General features: G+C 41.9%; 1 protein-coding gene across 6 annotated transcripts in view; it reads right to left on the bottom strand.

Moving 5' to 3' along the window:
- Positions 1 to 20,477, bottom strand: part of Nsmce2 (NSE2/MMS21 homolog, SMC5-SMC6 complex SUMO ligase) — a 227,492-nt gene that overhangs the window by 171,386 nt on the left and 35,629 nt on the right. For all 6 annotated transcript variants that reach the window (NM_026746.3, NM_001164604.1, XM_017316737.2 and 3 more), the window contains exon 3: positions 14,173 to 14,279. In NM_026746.3, coding sequence (NP_081022.2) covers positions 14,173 to 14,279 — 107 coding nt within the window. The remainder of the gene's footprint in view (positions 1 to 14,172; positions 14,280 to 20,477) is intronic.

Below are 20,477 nucleotides of genomic sequence, written 5' to 3'. Positions count from 1 at the left end.
TACTCCGGCTTAGGTGGCTTAGAGGACAACGCTCATTAAAGCACATGGTAGCTATTCTTTCAGGAAGAAATAAAAGTTAAGGACTGGTGCTACAGCTTGCCTAGCCAGCATGCATGATGCTCTGTGCTTAAAAACAGAACTAAAGGAAAATGGAGGGGGGCTGGCCAGAACAGTCAGACACGCTTTCACCTCTAAGGACTTTCACAGGTTATCTCATTGTAAAAATCAAGATACCACTATCAGATAGGTAAGGGCAGCTATTGCGAAGCTGAGTTTGCAAATGAGCATAAAGTCTAAGAGACTTGCTGAAGGTCACACATTACACTGATCATTAGGACCGAAATCTGTTAACACTACCAGAACAGCACTGTGTATGGCTCGGTACAAAGGACAGGAAAGCACTTTAACCTCATGTTCTCACTGAGTAATGTCACTTCTGTTAAAGACAACACAATATAATACATAAACATGTTCTGACTTCATCATGTCATCTTATATGCTGCCACACTATTTATAGGTGTTCCAAGTAGTACCTCAAGAGTTTCTGCCAAGAAAGAAATGAACAGATGATGTTTTTGGTATTTTTAAAATCATAATTTACTTATGCCTTAGTTGTCAGATTCATTTCTGATTTTGTAAGAGGGGATTCTTTGAGCACACCTAGGATTCAGTCCATTCTGAAGTCCCATTTATGATTTTATGGGACATTTTAGGCTTCTGTTTCCTGTCAAGGGCTAACTAAATTCAACCTTAGGGTAACCAGGGGCGGGACACGGGGTCAGCAGGGCTTGCTTCTCAGTGTCAGCAGCATTCCAAGGACCACAAGTGGTTGAGTTGACTGATGGCAGGCTCAAGAACATGTGAGATCGTACATGCACCAGCTGAGAGGAAGGTAAAAAGCAAGTATGTCCAGATGTCTGGGAATCATTTGTGTGTGCAACCACATTCAACTACTTCCGGTTACTGTTTCCAGTGACAAGAACAAGGATCAGGCCTTCCTAACAAGCATTTTCGTGTTAAATATCATTAAATGATTATTTTAAGATGAAAACAAAGGAGTAAAGAAATAATTTTTAAAGCCATTGATAAGTGGCACAAAGATATGAAATTCAAAAATATCTAGTGCTTAATTTATCAGGCTGGTCATGAAACAAAAGAAAAAGTAGCACCTTTGCCAGCAGCTCAATGTTCTGAGGGCAAACCCGAGAGACGCCCTCTCTGGACCTGCAGTGAGTTTGCTGAGCACTGGACCCACTTCACAAAGTAAGTTTTGCAGTACCAGGGTAACTCACTAGAGCTGGGAATGTAATTCCCCATACTCTCCCTATTATTCTCGTGCTTGTAAATAGCTTGCAGAGATTCTATCTGAAATGCAATTGACATATAATACATAACTAAGTATTCATATAAATAATAAATAAGTACATAAATCCTACACATTTTTCTGGCTAATACAATACCACTGCCAAAAGGCTATTGATACAGTTTTTCAAAGGAGTTTTATGAACAAAATAAGATTTAAAGATGTAACATATAGCTCAGTAAATAGAATGATTCAATAATTCTGTATACGCAGAGAAACATATTTAGGGTTTCATTTCTGGTACTTATGTAAAATATCTAAGCAAATACTACACATTATTCTTAGACTAGAAATCATGTTTACATAATTATCTGGTGCTTATCTTAGGACAACCCCCATTACCATACACTAGTTTACCCTGGCTTCGATGGATAAAAATAAGGCAACTTCAGTTCAACTGGCCAGATCCCATACTGCTCCCTGGCCTGTGCACTAGGCCCAGGCCCTGGTTCCTACCCAATCCTTCCGAGTCACAATGCTGACAAGAGCACTGAGCTCTACCCCAGCCAGCTCTCCACTCAGATTTCTGGAGACATCCCTTCCATAGAAAGGTGATGGAACAGTTTCCCACTGCCCATTCCAGTCTACATGTGAGCTAGAATTCCCTTCAGAATGCTGTCTGACACTGGCCAATGGAGATGATGACTCTTCTTTGAGGAAGTTCCTGTACAACCTGATGACAGTGACAGAGTGTTTAAGTGTTTTCAGGATGTCACTTCTCATCCTTCCTAGATGACCTGCACTGCTATCCCCATACCCAGTAGAAACTGAGGCTCAAGATCTAAATGTATACCGCAGAATTTACTAAGTCTGTCCTTTGTCCAGACTTCATAGATATGTTTGTATCAAAACTATATCACTGTTAAAATTATTTTGTAGCTGCCCTAGGGACAAATCAATAGGATTTTTGTATCTGAACTAGTTGAAGTACATTATGATCGCTAACTGAATAACTTAATTATGAGGTCAATAAAGAACTGTTTTCAACTCCGCAGGTCAGTCTGTATCTATCTTACAGTGAATTAAACACTTGGGGACTCATTCCCCAGGTCAATCGGCTTGCCTGCCTTTCTCTTACCCACTCACCACCACTGCCAGATGGTAAGAGAAAGCCCGAATCTCAACCTTAGTTCTTGTCAATTATAGAGAAAAGGTGATTCTGGAAGTAAGTGGTTACCCATGCTACATGTAGGTCCAGGTGTGTCTTGTCTGTAGTCCAAAGGCTGAATGCACCCCATGATAGCTATGAATTTAACCTAAAATAAATTTGTAAACTTACTTAAAACAAGAGGTTCTTAGATGTGGATTTTTTTTTTCTGTAATTTGATCACAGAGGTCTTAAATGTGAACTTTATAAATGACAAAATCATGCCACAATGTTACAAGGTTGGCTATGTCTGACAGACGACATCCAAGGTGAAGACAACAGAGACTGCTATACTAAAGAGCAGTTCTGCCATGTAAGTAGCTCATGTTGTTATAGGTGAGGTTACCTATTGCTACCAAGACTAAGGTTTTCAATCATCATACCTGTACCCCAGTGCTTAACTGGAGTGTGTGGTAACCCTGGTTGTTCAAAGGTCTGTTTCCCATGCCCTGCCTGCCAATCCGATAATCCCTATATTAGACTCATTGTTGTTACAATGACCAAATTCTTGATAAGAAGTGAAGGGGAAATGCTGTCTTTTGCCCTTAATTCAGGGGATACAGTCCATGAAGGTAGGGAAGGTGAGGCAGGTAAGTGGGAGTGACCCCCAGCTATGGCAGAGGAAGCATGAGGCTGCTGGTTACATCTGGACCTCTCCCGGCAATCTACCCTCAACAGGCAGGCCTCACCTCTTAACTTGTACAATCTCCCCAAAGAGCACTGCCAGGGAGGCTCAAGGATCCAAACCCATGGGCCTTTGAGGTTACCTTCCAGAGTCTACCCTTCGCTCTTAGTAAAAGCCGTCTGTGGCCTACTCTGTAACTTCCCCACTTTCCTGTTCACTGTCATTTCCCCTTCTTTCCACACTCCCCGTCATAAATCACTGAGGGGGGCCTTGGTTGTTTCCAGCAGGCTCTGATAGCCACACTGCCTGAATGTTCTTAAAAGCTTCTTCACTCCTCCTTCCTCCCTGGTGGAATAATGTACCATTCCCCCAAAGCCCGGCCCTTTCCCTTCACTTCACAAAATAATCACTAAGGGTCACCTCCTGCCCTGAATCTGGTGTGCTCTGCTTACTTCCCAGTTTCCTAGACAATACAAATTTCCTTTGTAAAATCAGGGAACTGCCAAGAGCGAAAAGATGGCTTACCACCTGTTGCAGGGAAATATTAAAAAAGGAACAGGCATGTTCCTGCTTTTGTGCCTCTGCCACGGCGGCCTGGCCAGCCATACACTGGCAGGCAATGGCCAACCTGTTTTTATTTTGTGGAGAACTGACTCTGAACTCCACAATGTCTCCACCCAGCTTGCTAGGTTCCCACTGGTGGGCCGTTACCACATCAGCCCCATGCACAAACCCCCAGGGCCTTTGGGGTGCACATCAGGTGAACCCACGCTTTGCTGCCTTATCTTTCTCTCTGGAACCCAGTTGAATCACATCGAGAAGAAAAACACCACACAAACTTAGCTCAGAAACAATGGCAACCCAATCTCTGGGCGCAACAACCAAAACCTTATCCTGTAAGCCCTGTTAAATCTGATTCTTCCAGTGTCGAATCCTGATGGATCCACCATGATACCAGGAAACTCTAGCAGCTATGTCTTGCCTGTATGCTATCCCCATTCCTTAAGAGAGTCTGGGTACAATTCTCAGTACCCACTTGGTAGTGAGTGTTACCTGGGACTTCAACTTCAGAGGATCCAATGCCCTCTTCTGGCCTCCATGGGCACTGTACACATGTGATATACACACGTAAAATCAGGCAAAACACTCCTACATATATTTTAAATCTTATTTTAAAAAGATGAAGAGGCTATGACTACAAACATTTGACAGAGTGGATTCTTGGCATGTCAGCCCTCCCCAAACTGTTTTCTTGTTAGCTCAGTTTAGGATATTTCTAAATATCCTTTTCCTCTGGAGAATCACATTGCATAAAAGCACATTAAAGGCTTTGGAGTATTTAAAGAAATTCTTTCATCAAGCATTCCCCAAGCTTACTTAACCACAAAATCCTATTCTCCTTTTATATTTATCCACATCCCAATTAATTCGTATTACAGAGCAAGTTTTGAAAATACCGCAATAGAGCACAAGGCCTACTAGAGCATTAAGCATTTTATAATTCTGATTAAAATTCAACACTTAATACCTAACAAAACACTAAGAGGAGTTTCTGTAAACTATGAAATGAATCTCAGTGTAAGAATGTTCACCTCTAGCAGCATATTCCCTTGATAAGTAAAGATTTATCTAAAGTCTTTGCTATAGAACATCTTATTAGTGACCTGTATGTACAGGCCTAACTCCAAGTATAAGACAAAAAGTCCCAAACACAAATGCAACTTGAACAGAGTAAGTTCTAAAGGACCAACATAGGAACCAGCAAGCACAGAAATAGATATATCCCAAGGCCGAGCAGCTGATGAGTAAATCCTCAAGTCGGTGCTTTTTATTCCCCTTGAAACTGCTACTTCAGGGCAATGTTCCTAGAGAAGAAACAAATCACATACCCTATGATTCATGCAAAGCTTCTGAACTGAACTGTTAGGAGGCAGCATCCCGTTCCGGGGAGTTCAATGTGGGACACAGGAAGTAGAAGAAAGGGTGGGATCCCAGGACTTGGCCATTTGGCTCCAATAGCTTCTTACCTGCTTCTCTCTTCGATCATCTTACCTTGCTAGTCCAGTCTAGTTTCTTCTAGGCTTAGGAATTTTTAGCTTTAGGTTTATAACCCCAAGATACTTCCCCTTCCTTTAGTGAGGGGCTCAGAATGTCTAGAGGAGTGAGGTACATTTGTACATCCCCTCAGCAGAAAATCACACCCAGCATCCCCTGGCCTAGAACTTCCTTTAGATGCTGGGAAATAAGGTATTAGCTTTCTAAGTAAACAACTCTGTTCCAATTTGGTTTCATTAAAGTGGTAAGATTACCTACAGGGGCTGAGCATGGTGGTAGATGCCTTTAATTCTAGCACTTGAGAGACAGAATCAGGTGGATCTCTGTGAGTTCCAGGCCATCTGGTACACACGGTGATTTCCAGGACAGGACAGTAAGTCTACATAGTGAGTCCCTGGGGTGGGTGGTGGGGAGCTGTAGAGGTGGGGGATTACCTATAAGGCCACACGTTAAAGTAGTAGATAATTATCTTAAAAACAAACAAACAAATGCCCTGGGCTTACCAGTTGATGAAGGGTGAAGGGTGAAGGGTGAGAGGGCACAGGGAAGTGACACATCAGAAGTGGCCAATTCATTGCATAATGACAAGACTGAGGTAAAGTATACTTTGACCCAGCTTGTACTTTTATCATACCTGTTCTTCAACACTACATATGAAGTACATTTCTACTCATCTAACTCTCAACATATTAACTATAAATGAGAGATAGCATTTCAGGTTAGCATATCAAATAAAAAACACAGTAAGCATAATAGGTTAAGGAGACTTGATCTTCGAGAAAGACAAAAGGAGCCAAAAAGCCCCTGAGGCTTGCAGTAAAAATGCTTTAAACACTGCCTGCAAACAAAAGCAGCTATGTGACTGCAATCCGACTTACATGCTTAAAGCCTTGCATAACCTGCAAGGTATAAGTAGGACAAAACAGAGATTTGTGTAAAGTGAAGAGAATACGCAGGCTCTGGATTTCCCAAGCACTTCACAGTGCAGCAAACACCACAAGCGAAACTGGATGCCTCTCCTAAGGGCTGCAGCTTGCTCTGAAAGGGCAGGTCCAAGTGAATCGTAAGCTTCTTTTCAAAAACTTTCCCTTTCAAAAGCTCTATGACTATATGAAGTAATATATTTTATCGCTGATGACTGATAATCTAAGGGACAAATACAAACCAGTTATCATCTGTCATTTAGCTTTAAGGTTCCGATTCATTTTGAACATTAGAACTGTGATCATTCAGAAGTTTGTAAGGGCTATCAAGATAGTGCGGGTAAAGGTTAACTCACTGCCAAGCCCAACTCATAACCTGAACCTAATCCCTGGGACCCACTTGGTAGAAGGAGAGAACTAACCTCCAACTGCCCTTTGACCTCACCCAGGCATAGCAGCCCAAGACATCTTTGCTGTGTCTTTGAAAGAACACATACTTGAGGACAGACTGGGGGATCCTTTGAACTGGTCTACTCTCACTAATCTAAAGGTCACAGGCCAATTTATAGGTGTAGATGCAAACACTAATAAACACAATGAGAAGCACAGAAGACGAACACTGGATTGATTTTATCAGTCTAACTCCAGGAGTAGCATCTACTTGAAAAATACGATGGTGAGTAGTGAAACCACCCTTAAAATTGCTATTGCCTGGCTATCTTGCCAAAAGCAATCTACAGATTCAATGCAATCCCCATCAAAATTCCAACTCAATTCTTAAACGAATTAGAAGGAGAAATTTGCAAATTCATCTGGAATAACAAAAAACCTAGGATAACAAAAACTCTTCTCAAGGATAAAAGAACCTCTGGTGGAATCACCATGCCTGACCTAAAGCTTTACTACAGAGCAATTGTGATAAAAACTGCATGGTACTGGTATAGAGACAGACAAGTAGACCAATGGAACAGAATTGAAGACCCAGAAATGAACCCACACACCTATGGTCACTTGATCTTCGACAAGGGAGCTAAAACCATCCAGTGGAAGAAAGACAGCATTTTCAACAATTGGTGCTGGCACAACTGGTTGTTATCATGTAGAAGAATGCGAATCTACCCATTCCTCTCTCCTTGTACTAAGGTCAAATCTAAGTGGATCAAGGAACTTCACATAAAACCAGAGACACTGAAACTTATAGAAGAGAAAGTGGGGAAAAGCCTTGAAGATATGGGCACAGGGGAAAAAATTCCTGAACAGAACAGCAATGGCTTGTGTTGTAAGATCGAGAATTGACAAATGGGACCTAATGAAACTCCAAAGTTTCTGCAAGGCAAAAGACACCGTCAATAAGACAAAAAGACCACCAACAGATTGGCAAAGGATCTTTACCTATCCTAAATCAGATAGGGGACTAATATCCAACATATATAAAGAACTCAAGAAGGTGGACTTCAGAAAATCAAATAACCCCATTAAAAAATGGGGCTCAGAACTGAACAAAGAATTCTCACCTGAGGAATACCGAATGGTAGAGAAGCACCTGAAAAAATGTTCAACATCCTTAATCATCAGGGAAATGCAAATCAAAACAACCCTGAGATTCCACCTCACACCAGTCAGAATGGCTAAGATCAAAAATTCAGGTGACAGCAGATGCTGGCGTGGATGTGGAGAAAGAGGAACACTCCTCCATTGTTGGTGGGATTGCAGGCTTGTACAACCACTCTGGAAATCAGTCTGGCGGTTCCTCAGAAAATTGGACATAGTACTACTGGAGGATCCAGCAATACCTCTCCTGGGCATATACCCAGAAGATGCCCCAACTGGTAAGAAGGACACATGCTCCACTATGTTCATAGCAGCCTTATTTATAATAGCCAGAAGCTGGAAAGAACCTAGATGCCCCTCAACAGAGGAATGGATACAGAAAATGTGGTACATCTACACAATGGAGTACTACTCAGCTATTAAAAAGAATGAATTTATGAAATTCCTAGGCAAATGGATGGACCTGGAGGGCATCATCCTGAGTGAGGTAACACATTCACAAAGGAACTCACACAATATGTACTCACTGATAAGTGGATATTAGCCCAAAACCTAGGATACCCAAGATATAAGATACAATTTCCTAAACACATGAAACTCAAGAAAAATGAAGACTGAAGTGTGGACACTATGCCCCTCCTTAGAAGTGGGAACAAAACACCCATGGAAGGAGTTACAGAGACAAAGTTTGGAGCTGAGATGAAAGGATGGACCATGTAGAGACTGCCATATCCAGGGATCCACCCCATAATCAGCATCCAAACGCTGACACCATTGCATACACTAGCAAGATTTTATCGAAAGGACCCAGATGTAGCTGTCTCTTGTGAGACTATGCCGGGGCCTAGCAAACACAGAAGTGGATGCTCACAGTCAGCTAATGGATGGATCACAGGGCTCCCAATGGAGGAGCTAGAGAAAGTACCCAAGGAGCTAAAGGGATCTGCAACCCTATAGGTGGAACAACATTATGAACTAACCAGTACCCCGGAGCTCTTGACTCTAGCTGCATATGTATCAAAAGATGGCCTAGTCGGCCATCACTGGAAAGAGAGGCCCATTGGACACGCAAACTTTATATGCCCCAGTACAGGGGAACGCCAGGGCCAAAAAGGGGAAGTGGGTGGGTAGGGGAGTGGGGGTGGGTGGGTATGGGGGACTTTTGGTATAGCATTGGAAATGTAAATGAGCTAAATACCTAATAAAAAATGGAAAAAAAAAAAGACTTAACTTATACCAGAATCCAAAAATAAAGTTAATCTCTGGAAAAAAAATTGCTATTGCCGTGATGTACATCACCAGGCACAGTAGCGGGCATGGCTGGCGTAACCCATCATTGACCAACCTCTGAGGGTTATGCCACCGCTGTACTTCGGGTTCTTACCTATGAGGGTAGGCACCTTTCCTCTGCTTTTCTGATATTAAGAATTTGGAATAATTAAGGGACTCTAAACTATGACATAATGACCATCAAAAGGGAAAGATGAGAAAGCCTAGTGAAGGTTAAGAGTACTTAATGCTCTTGCAGAGAACAGCTCCCAAATGCTGCTCCCAGGGGATCTGATGACCTCTTTCGATTCCATGGGCACCGGCATGCATGTGGTACACAGAAACTCAAAGACACACACACACACAAATTTAAAAACCCAACAGCCAGGAGGTGGTAGCATAAACTTTTAATCCCAGCATTCAAGAGTTAGAGGAAGAACAGGTGGCTCTCTGCGAGTTGGAGGCCAGCCTAGTCTACAAAGTTGAGTTCCAAGACAGCCAGAACTACAAAGAAAAACTCTGTCTTGTAAAACAAAACAAAAACATACATCTTAAAAAAAAATACATGGGGAACAGAGTTGGGATGTGTGTGTCAGGAACAAGTGTGGGGAGAGCCAGGAGAAAGGGTCAGGAAAGTGAATGGAAATTTGTAGCTGGCAGGGGTAGAGAGCGGAGGGCATCTTGAGAACACCCAGAGACCTAGGATGAAGGAGACTCCCAGGAATCAATGGGGCTGGCTTTAGCTTAGACTCACAGCAGTGGTGATACGGAACCTGAGGGGTTACCTCCTGCAGCCAGGAATGAACCCCAGTGGAGTGATAGGGACACCAACCTACCCACAAAACTTTTGATCAAGATTTAGCCTGTCTATAAGAAATGCAGGGACAGTGATAGAACAGAGACTGAGGGAATGACCAACCAATAACCAGCCTAACTTGAGACCCATCCCATGGGCAACCACCAATCCCTGACCCTATTATGCTTGCGGACAGAAGCCTAGCATAACTGTCCTGAGAGGCTCCACTAAGCATCTGGCTAAAACAGATGCAGAGACCCACAGTAAAACCCTGAACAGAGCTTAGGGACTCTTAGAGAAGAGTTGAGGGAAGGATTGGGGGTCCCAAAGGGGACAGGATTCCACAGGAACACTCAGACAGTCAACAAACCTGGACCTTTGTGGGCTCTTAAAGACTGAGCCAACCAAACAGCATACACGGGCTGGCCCTCCACAAATATGTAGCAGATGTGCAGCTCAGTTTTTATGTATATCCCCCAGCAACTGGAGAGGGAGCTATCCCTAAAGCTATTGCCTGTCTGTGGAATAAGCTCCCTTAACTGGGCTGCCTTGCCTGGCCTCAGTGTGAGAAGATGTACCTAGCCCTGCAGAGACTTGATATGCCAGGGTGCGGGGTTACCCAGAGGGGCCTTCACCCTCTCATAGAAGAGGATAGGGGCACGGGGAGGGGCAGGGACTGTGTGAGGGGGAAACCAAAGAGAGGGGGCAGTGATCATGATGTAAATTGAATAAAATCATGGAGGAAATAAAACAAATAATGATAGGTTAAATAAATAAATACAGACCATCAGAAATGGGGGCTGGGAATGTAGCTCAATTACTAGAGTGCTTGACTAGCATGCATGAAAAAGTCCTGGGTTCAATCCCCACCATCCCATAAAACTGGGCACAGTAGTACACATTTGTAATCTCACACACTGCAAGTTCAAATGTCCTGGTCTACATTAGACTGTCTCAATTAAATTAAAAAGAAAATTAAAGACCATCATAAATAAGGTGCCTTCATTTCTGACAAAAGTCACATTAAGAAATAAACTATCGCCAGGCAGTGGTGGCGCATGCCTTTAGTCCCTGCACTTGGGAGGCAGAAACAGGTGGACTTCTGAGTTCGAGGCCAGACTGGTCTACAAAGTTCCAGGACAGCCAGGGCTACAGAGAGAAACCCTGTCTCGAAACAAAAACAAAAACAAAACAAAAAAAAAAAAAAAGAAATAAACTACCTTGCATTCTCCATATTAAGACTCATTTTAGCGCTGGAGAGATGGCTCAGTGGTTAAGAGCACCAACTGCTCTTTCAAAGGTCCTGAGTTCAAATCCCAGCAACCACATGGTGGCTCACAACCATCCATAATGAGATCTGACTCTCTCTTCTCGAGTGTCTGAAGACAGCTACAGTGTTCTTAGATATAATAATAAATAAATCTTAAAAAAAAAAGACTCATTTTACTCTTATCAGTAATATCTCTTCAGGAAGGAGTCTTCTAACCAGCCACCAAAACTATGCTTAGAGTGATTAAATGGCCCACAGTGACAGTAATAAAATAACAACTACAGCTCACTAAATGTCTTTGTTCTGTTCTAGACTTCAGAAATCATAGGTAAAGTCATGTAGGTCTTGCTCACTGACTTTTTATGCCCTAGAAAGACAAAGGCCTGGCACATAGGTATGTTATACATTAAAAAAAAAAAAAAAAATCAACAGACATGTGGAGGGAAAGCCATCTAATGGAGTTCTCAGAAAGCAAGGGAAGGTACGGCAGGCAGAGCCATTTAAATCTCTCCACAGAAGATGAAAACAGGTTTTTCAAAGGCAGTAAACAGTGATGATGACAGGTATCATTATCAGTGTACCCTCATTCCTTCCACAACACTTTTATAACACGTGTGCTCTCATGACTGAAAAGTCTCCATCCAAATAGCTCACAGGCATTAAACTCACGCATTCTGAAAGTCTTCAGAAATGTTTTGGGAATTGGTCATTTTGTAGCACACACTATATTAATATTCCACCTACAAGCAAACTTGCTAAAACCAGGATCCTTTTTCCCGTTAGGTAATGAATACTGACTCCTAATTAAACTTTCAGACCTATGGGAGACAGTAGTACCAACTTCTCACAAGACAATGGGTGGCAATCTAAGAGCTTCTGTGAACTGTTAAAGGGACTTCCCAAGGAATTACTGGTAAACTAATCCAGGTATCTAAACGCAGAGTAAACCTCCCAAACATGAACTTCAAATTCTAAGAGGGGAGTAGAAAAGAGAGCTGTCTGTTCAAATGATAAGTACTTCAATGACTGAAGTAACATCTTTTTAAAAAAACTATCTGTGCCTTATTATATAAAAGTTCATAATCAGAAAGGTCATGGTAGCATTTGGCACAAGCTCCTAAGTGAGAGTACTATGTCTTCAGAAGTCTATGACAGAACCCAGAGTTTCCCATCATCCAACCTGACTTACAACTCCATTTTAGATCATGAACACTTTACATATTACCTCAATGAGCTTAAAGCTAATCCTGCATGACATAAATTTTAGAGTAAGCCAAGGTCATGGAAAGTATCCCAAACTGCAGTAAACAGAACAACGTACTGGTGTTCTAGAAAGTGTGTGTCCCATCTTTCCAAGTTCTGTTTAGGAATCTGGGTTTGCAACAACACAGTATTTGACAGCTCCGTCAAGAGCTATGGATGCCCAACTGTTTTGATACAGGTTATCTAATCTGGTTCACTTAACAGTGGTGAAACTGGCAGATCAATGCCTTTATGATGAAACCAAGAACATAAGGTTCCAAGAGTAACTTTTTGTGACCAAGGATGGTACCTGAGGAAGTGGGAGAACTATGCCATTTCCAACCCCAGACTGCTGCAATTTCTACAGCGCTGGCAGCCTCGGTCCCTCCCCAACTGCTACTCATTCTTTATACCTCAGCACAAGCAACAATGCAGTAATGCCATATCTTCAAGTCCAGAAAGTCATGTCAAAACTTTCCCCTCAAATTTCAGTCCTGCCCTCTGAGTTCCCGACTGCATGTCTCAAAAGCCTTTACAGGTTGTGACTACTGTGGTCTTGCGTGACACTTGCAATCACAGTGTAATTTGGTACCTCAAAAGAGAAAGACAGTTTTCTCTTTCATGAAAGCCCAGGAACACTGTAACAAGCATCAGAATCTCTAAATCCATCCACTCTGCATGCAGTAAAGTGTTGGCCAAAGATCAGAAGAAACTCAAAAGTGTGAGGGCAACTGGGGGCCTACTACTTTATTACCCATTTTCAAATTTGATGCCACCAAAATGTATTTTCCTTTTTGTTGTTGTTGTTGTTGTTTTGTTTTGTTTTGTTTTGTTTCGAGACAGGGTTTCTCTGTGTATCTCTGGCTGTTCCTGGAACTCACTCTGTAGACCAAGCTGGCCTCAAACTCAGAAATCAGCCTGCTTCTGCCTCCCAAGTGCTGAGAACAAAGGTGTGTGCCACCACTCCCGGCCAAATTGTATTTTCACATCAAAAATTATTCAAAAAACTAGAACCATAAGTCACAATAGCCAAAAACCACTGGAATTTTATAATTTGAGTGAGTTTATTATTTAGCTATAAACAACTATTCTTAATTACAGTTACATTACACAAAAGACTAGGCATTGAAAAGCAGGAAAAATATCTATATTTAATGCTCATAGTAGTGGCTTAAGTATTAGACAACATAAAATTTTATCTTCATCTGAATAGTGGCATTTTGGAATTTTCCCACAGCCATAAGAATAAAAAACAAATAAAGAAACCAGAAGTGCAAGGCACCCTGTTCCACAGGTATCCAAAGTCACTTCGGCAGGGAGTTTCCAGAGACAAAGGGTTTCTCAGAACCATTACTGCAATCTTATTGCTCACTTCTTACTCAACATGGCACTACTAAAGAGGATGTTGCTGCCTTCCCACCTTAACTGCCTTATGTGTTGTTCCTGTGACAGCTGGAGTCAACAGAGGTAAGTCTGCCTTCTGAAACAACTGAAATGCCAACTTTATTTTTAAAGTTACTATAAATGCTTCCAAATTATCTGATTCTAAAAATTTTGCAAGAGATGCATATTAGTTAAAGCTAGAGAATGAGTAAGTAAACCTGGTCTGAGTTATCTGCTTAGTCAAATGACAACAGAAACACACTGTACACACTCTTAACAGTTTAATGAAAATCTCCTCATTTGAGGGAGCTTAAACTAAAACTCTTCACATAAAAATGCAAGCCAATCTAAAAGTCTTTTCATATGCTAATTAGCCTAGGTGCCTAGCTGGGAAAATACCTCAGATTCTTTGCTCCATGAGAGTGCTGATCAACATCTGCTTCAGTAAGGACAAGGAGACATTAAGGGTAGAAAAGAATTTAGACTGTGCTTCCATTTCTAGATGACTGAGCTGTGAGCGCACTGGAAGGGAAGTGGAGTAAACTTACATGATTGATTGTAGACTGCACAGCCTTAACATAATGGCTTAGTTCTCGATCCATTTTAGCAAACTCAACCATGGCCTTGTCCATACTGTACTCACTACTCACTTCAGCTGAAAGAGAAAAAGAAACCACCATTATTGTCTTCTACTTCAGATGCCACATCTGGAAAAAGTTCAAACACTATCATCCAAAGGCTAACTTGTAAAGTACTGTACTTTTCTTCAAAAGCCCTTCAACATCAACTTTGTCTATTTGTCTGTCCCTCCCTTCCCAGAGCTTTCCAGGCGTCTGAGAGCAATTTCTGGGCATTTGCCTCTTTCATGTGACATCCTGCTCTTCTTTCCTCACCGCTGTTCTTCGAGAATGAGACAAATTCCAATGGCTTTCCTAGGCCGTGGCATCTGACACACACACACACACACACACACACACACACACACACACACACACAGTTTCACAAAACCCTCTCTACGATTTACCAGACTAAATCTGAACATCCTTCAAGAACTGAGCTCAAATCCCATCTGTTCGGAAAGTATACCAACCTAGAAGAAACGATTTGCTTAATTTATCTTAGCACCTTCATTTCGTATTTTGGCACCATAAATACTCATGCCTTTCTTACCCCGTCTTTCTCACTGCTTCGTGGACAAGAACGGTGTGTTAGTGCTCTGAGAGCCAACAACGAGTTGCAGAATTAATGTTTCCTAGGATCATTATTTTCTAATCTGGGAGTGTCCTACATGATATTCTGGTGAATTAAAATCAAGAAAGCATATGGTATATACTCATTTGTCTACTCTATTTTCACTGTGTTTTTTTTTTTTTCATCAGAAAAAAAAAAAAAAAAAAAAGAGCTACCAATGCTGGGTAGGGTAGGAGGCAGAGTCACATAAAGATGCTAAAACCCTCCCCTCAGGACCAGCATTAGAGAGGTTGGTGTAGATGACAAAGAACAGGAAGTAATGGCCATGAGGAAACAGAACATACACGCACCGTGATACCAACAGCAGCAACGGTAGTGCATGCTTCATTAGGCACCAGCACCATGCACAGCAGATTGTATTTATGGTACAACTTACAGCACCATATCTGGCTAAGTGAGACCGGTGGTTGGTTACTTTGTTTTTTCAATACTAGGGATTAAATCCAGGGCTTTACACATACTAGGCAAGAATTTTATCACTGAGCTACATCCCCAGCCCCCTTAAATTTCCCTGACTGGTCTTGAATTCACTATGTAGTTCAAATGGGTCTTGAACTCGGGCTCTTCTTGCCTTGGCTTCCAACATAGCTGGTATTACAGGCTCATACCACAGACCAACCAGAGATGGGAAGATTTTACTGCTTTATATACAGAAGAAAGCTCAACTACCGTGTTCTAAGCAACAATGGTACCAAGCAGAAGAATGAAACTTCCAAACTCTGACTTTCTAATGGCAAAACAAAGATGCTACTCTGTTGGACAAAACAGATTATGATCAAGACTCCAACTCCTTCACAAGGATTTAAGGCAATCTGTGAGCGTCAGCTGAGCTTCCAGTTTAGACCCTTAGAACTATACTTCTAAGTAGGCTACTGGGAATTTGACTTGGAGGCTTAGGGGACCTACTCTGAAAGGCTCTGTCTAAATTTCTCAAATAGAAGAAATGAGTAAGAAAATAAATGCTTCCCCCAGGTTAGACATACACTAAGTTTTAACACAGAGAAAGCATCTTTTCCCATCCTCACATGTAGTTTAAAGTGCTATGACAACAGTCACGTCACCGACTGAATGCTAGGAGAACATCAGCCAAGTCCAGATGCTGAAAAATCAAGGGTACACGAGTCTAAACACTAGCAACCAAGCACACAGACAGAAACTACTACAAACTTCCTGTCAGGTCACAAAGAGAACTATAGAGAAATGGTGGGGAACAAGAGTCCTACAAAAAAACCTAAGCAGCACTCATGATCAGAAATAACTTTTATTACATATATCTAATTGCTCTCCCCCAGGTAAACAAGGTCTGAGAGAAGTGGGAATATTGAAATTCCTTCAATATGTCATCCTACAAATGTATTAGATCCAACCCTTTCTCTCAGTAACTGAATGAATCTACATGAACTTAATGAATATTGATTTCCAAGCCAATGCACACATGGAGAAGACCCACGGGAGCAACTCAAGGCCTCTGGGAAACCTGTCACCTGGCACATTAATTAAGAAATTGTTCCAAGAAGTTAAAGTTAGTACAACTAGCTGAAATATGTCCCCCTACCTCCACCCCAGCAAACCAAGTCCAGAGGGCACAGATAATCCCTGCTTTGCACTATAAAATTCTAGCTGTCTGTAAGCATGCCAGCATTAGGCTGTTCTACAAACCTACCCAACAATGCCAATCAGACCTATTTCTAACACTATGCAGAACCACTGTAGCCTGCACGACCTCATGTACATTATTAAGTGTGGCTTAGTCCAGAAAGAGCCACAAAACAACTCATCCCTTGAGGACAGTTTCTGTTTGTTTTTGTTTTTCCTACTCAGGGGCAAACTCCCAAAAAAACAAAATAAAACAAAACAACCCCCACCCCAAGACAAAGAATAACAGAATCACTGGAAGAAGGCTTCATTTTAGAATGAAATACTCTCATGCTTACATAATTGGAGAAGTCTCTAACTGGATGAAGCTGGCCTGCTTATGGTTTTCCTAAAGGCAGACAAACCTATAATTATGCAATCTCAGCAGCCACGCTATTCATTAGACACGTCATCTGTTACTCAATGCTAAAATGCACCAACAGCAATAACTCTTACTATTCCCTGCTTTGAAGCACTGAAAGAGCATTGAAGGTATATTAAGCAGAAATGGGTGACTTAGTGCTAGAATCAAACCCAACTTCAAACAAAATTTATAGGCTTTAATGAGAGGAAGATAATGGGCTGAGGCGGGAACAAATATGAATGTTGAAGGCGAAACCATAGCCACTGATGCCAGTTGTCCCGGTGTAGAAGAGCGTGGCAAAAGTAGAGACTGGTCTGAGAAAGGAGGGCAGGAGGCAAGTAAGCTGCTTTTATGGACATGGACTCTTAAGGAGGAATAACTTCCAACTTGTGGCTAAGAACTAGGTGACAAGCATGGCAATATGCTGTCTTTATGTAGCGCAGTATGGGAGCATGAGATATTTATTTTCCCCATTCAGATGCAGTACTATCCAGGGTTGACTCATGCCTGTTTGTTCAGTATTTTCTAAGCCACTGGTTGAAAAGCAGAAGCAGGTGGGGGAAGCAGTTCTTATCATGGCATATCCTTGTCCACCTGGTCATGATCAACAGAGCAACCCAACTGCCATTCCAGACCGGCAACCAGGTCAGTGAGGGAGGGGGGGTAAGAGGTACACTTCTGGACCTACTTATTCTAAACAGGGCCTTCCCTAACCACAGGGGTGCTGTGCCTGCAGCCCATGGAATAAACTTCCCTGAGGTCCAGCTCTGGGGGTTGGGAAATAGAGCTGAAAGTCACTCACAGTCTCTAGGCCTTTACTAGCCCAGCCTTCACTAAAACATCAAAATGTAGGCTTTGCCCTCCTTGTCTCTCCAAGCAAACCACATACAAAGACCTTGAACTTCACTACACCTCACATGGATTTCTGAGGTGCCCTTGTTGAAAGCTCCCTATGATCTCAGATATAAGGTCCCCTCTCTAACATCTCTCTACTGTCCAGAAGAGGACCTAGTATTCCAGCTCTTATCAACCCATAAAATCTCTTTACTTTTACAAGTAGGACATGTGTGCACACACACACTAGAGAGACACACCCTCAAGACAAATGTCACCTACTTATTCTTCCCACCTGCATATCTAATCAGCTGCACGGCTTTGTCCAGGGTCAAGCTGCTTTCTAAAGTTTTGTTCTAAACAAACAACAAGAAAACTGTGGGATCAGGTTAATTTTTCTATTCTACAAAGCCACACACAAGCATGTCTGAACAGAAACAACCAATTACATGGAGTTGATTAAATTCAGCAGCATGTATTTTATTAGTGACTTACCAAGCTAAGACAAAGCAGACATTTAGTGTTGCTAAGGATTGCTGACTGTGAGTCAACATGACTCACACACTTAGAAGAATCTGATAAACACGAAATGTCATTAAATACACAGACCATTTTGGCGAAGAAGAAGGATGGTGGCAAGGGTTGCCTGACTTTAGTTTAAATTCCTTAGACTAAATGGCACACACAGCCAGAAAAGTTTATTTTCTAAAGACTGGGAATAAGTTATTTCCAGATCTCTTTATATGAGAACTTGATTCTTCCATATTTTCTGTAAAAGACATTTACCTTTTTTTTTGAGAAATACAAACAGATGACAGTATAAACAATATTCTCAACTTCTGTGTCAAAATCAAACCAAAACCTGAATTCTCTGTAAACTCAGATCCAATTACCTACATCTAGTGACATCTATCTGTCTATCTGTGTGTCTCCTGACAGACAGATATTAAGCAATCTACACTCATCAGGAGTTGAATTTAATGACTTACTCAGTGCTTGAGCAATGTTTAATAGAAACTTGGTTACTTCTCACTACACTGAACTTCAAAGTTGTAATTATTCCTCCACACAGATATTAGTGTGGTAAAATTAAAACTGAATGCCCATGTTATAACTGCCTCCCACTAGAAGTAAGTGTGCAGTATCAGGTGTATGATATAACCAGTCAGCAGCTGGTTTCTTCCCAAAGTCCAGGAGAAATCCTGGAGGACTTTCCACCTTCCTGCCATCTGCCTCCCCACAGCCCTCCCATCACATAATAACCCAGACGTGGGAAGCTGCACACCACATAATTGAAGGGGCAGTCTGCTTGATTTCTTTCTTGTGGACTGTGTAGTCTTTGGAAAGACTGTTTCCACACCTCTATAATGGGTATCAGAATAGTACTGAAGGCTGGAGAGGTGGCTGAGTGGTTAAGAACACTTGTGATTCTTGCAGGGGACCAAGGTTCGATTCCTACCACCCATATGACAACTCAGGAAAGCCTATAACGCCTGATCAAGGAGATCTGATACCCTCGTAGGCCTCCATCAGCACCAGGAATGCATGTAGTGTACACTCATTTATGCAGGCAAATACTCATACCCATAAAAATAAAATGCAAACCTTTTAAAACAAGAAAAAGATAAAGAATAGTACCAAATTCATAAAGTTGTTAGCATGTAGGTACAGTGCTCAAAGAAGAGCCTGGCTTGGCATAAGCACTAACCAGCTATATTTTTAACTAAATCCATTACAGAGTAGATAGTTCATCTGCAAATATAACTAGTCCAAATCCTAAAATCATCTTGCCCTCAGAACTAAAAAGTTTCAGGTATATATTAACTTACAAAGCAACCAGCCGAACCCACAGAATTCAGACCTCAGTGAGAAGGGTTGCAGACACCCCTTTCCAAGTTCAGAAACTCCTTTACCTGCCAATGGTTACTGAGCACTTACTACACATCAGGCGGGGGAGATGCCTTAATGCAAGAACAGCAGCCACCACTACCACACGAGGCAAAGAACCTTAGCAGAAGGCCATGGCTGTTCACCACACTGGGGTGGAGGCTAAACAAATGCTTTCAGGGCTCCCCTGAAACTGACTGATTCAGAGTTGTCCTAGTCAAAGGAAAACATTGATGATGAACAAAGAAAGCCATGGATGGAAAAAATGAACAACCTTGAATGAGTACTAAGTACGAGGACCTGTGAACACACTACCTCTGCTCCAACATAATTTGGGCACTATTAAGCATACAATAAAGATAAGGAAATTAACTCCCGGAGAGGTGAAATCATCGGGCAGGTCATGGAGTTAATAAACGTAGAGTTATGACTTGAAGTCAGCACCAGGCACAAAGCACAGTGTATGAACTACCACAGACATAGACAAACACACTGATACAGAAGCCATGCAGTAATGAGTGTGTTGTTCCTTTTCTAAGGGCTTTTGTTGCCTTGCTTTCCCGTAAGAGGAAAGGACACAGGGGAAAGAGACTAGTCACTGTGCTCCCCCTCGGACTTGGCGTCCCTTCACTCTACAGACAGCTACCTTTGTGAGACATCTGCTGGCACTCCATAAACTACCATGGCAAAGGTGTCACAAAAATCACAGAAATGAATGCTGCCAGTTACTAAAGCACCATAGGCTCTTCTCATCTTAAAACACACCCTTAGACTCTCTTGGTTCCCTCGAGTTTTGAGAGTCAGGTCTTTGATTTGACTCAAACACATTCCCCATATCCCAACCATCAATTTCTTCCTACTAGACTGGAAAAAAAAATTGTG

Source organism: Mus musculus, chromosome 15 (assembly GCF_000001635.26).
Source record: "Mus musculus strain C57BL/6J chromosome 15, GRCm38.p6 C57BL/6J".
Lineage (NCBI taxonomy): Eukaryota > Metazoa > Chordata > Mammalia > Rodentia > Muridae > Mus > Mus musculus.
Note: the sequence above shows the minus strand (reverse complement) of the source record. Positions and strands in the feature narration are given on the sequence as shown.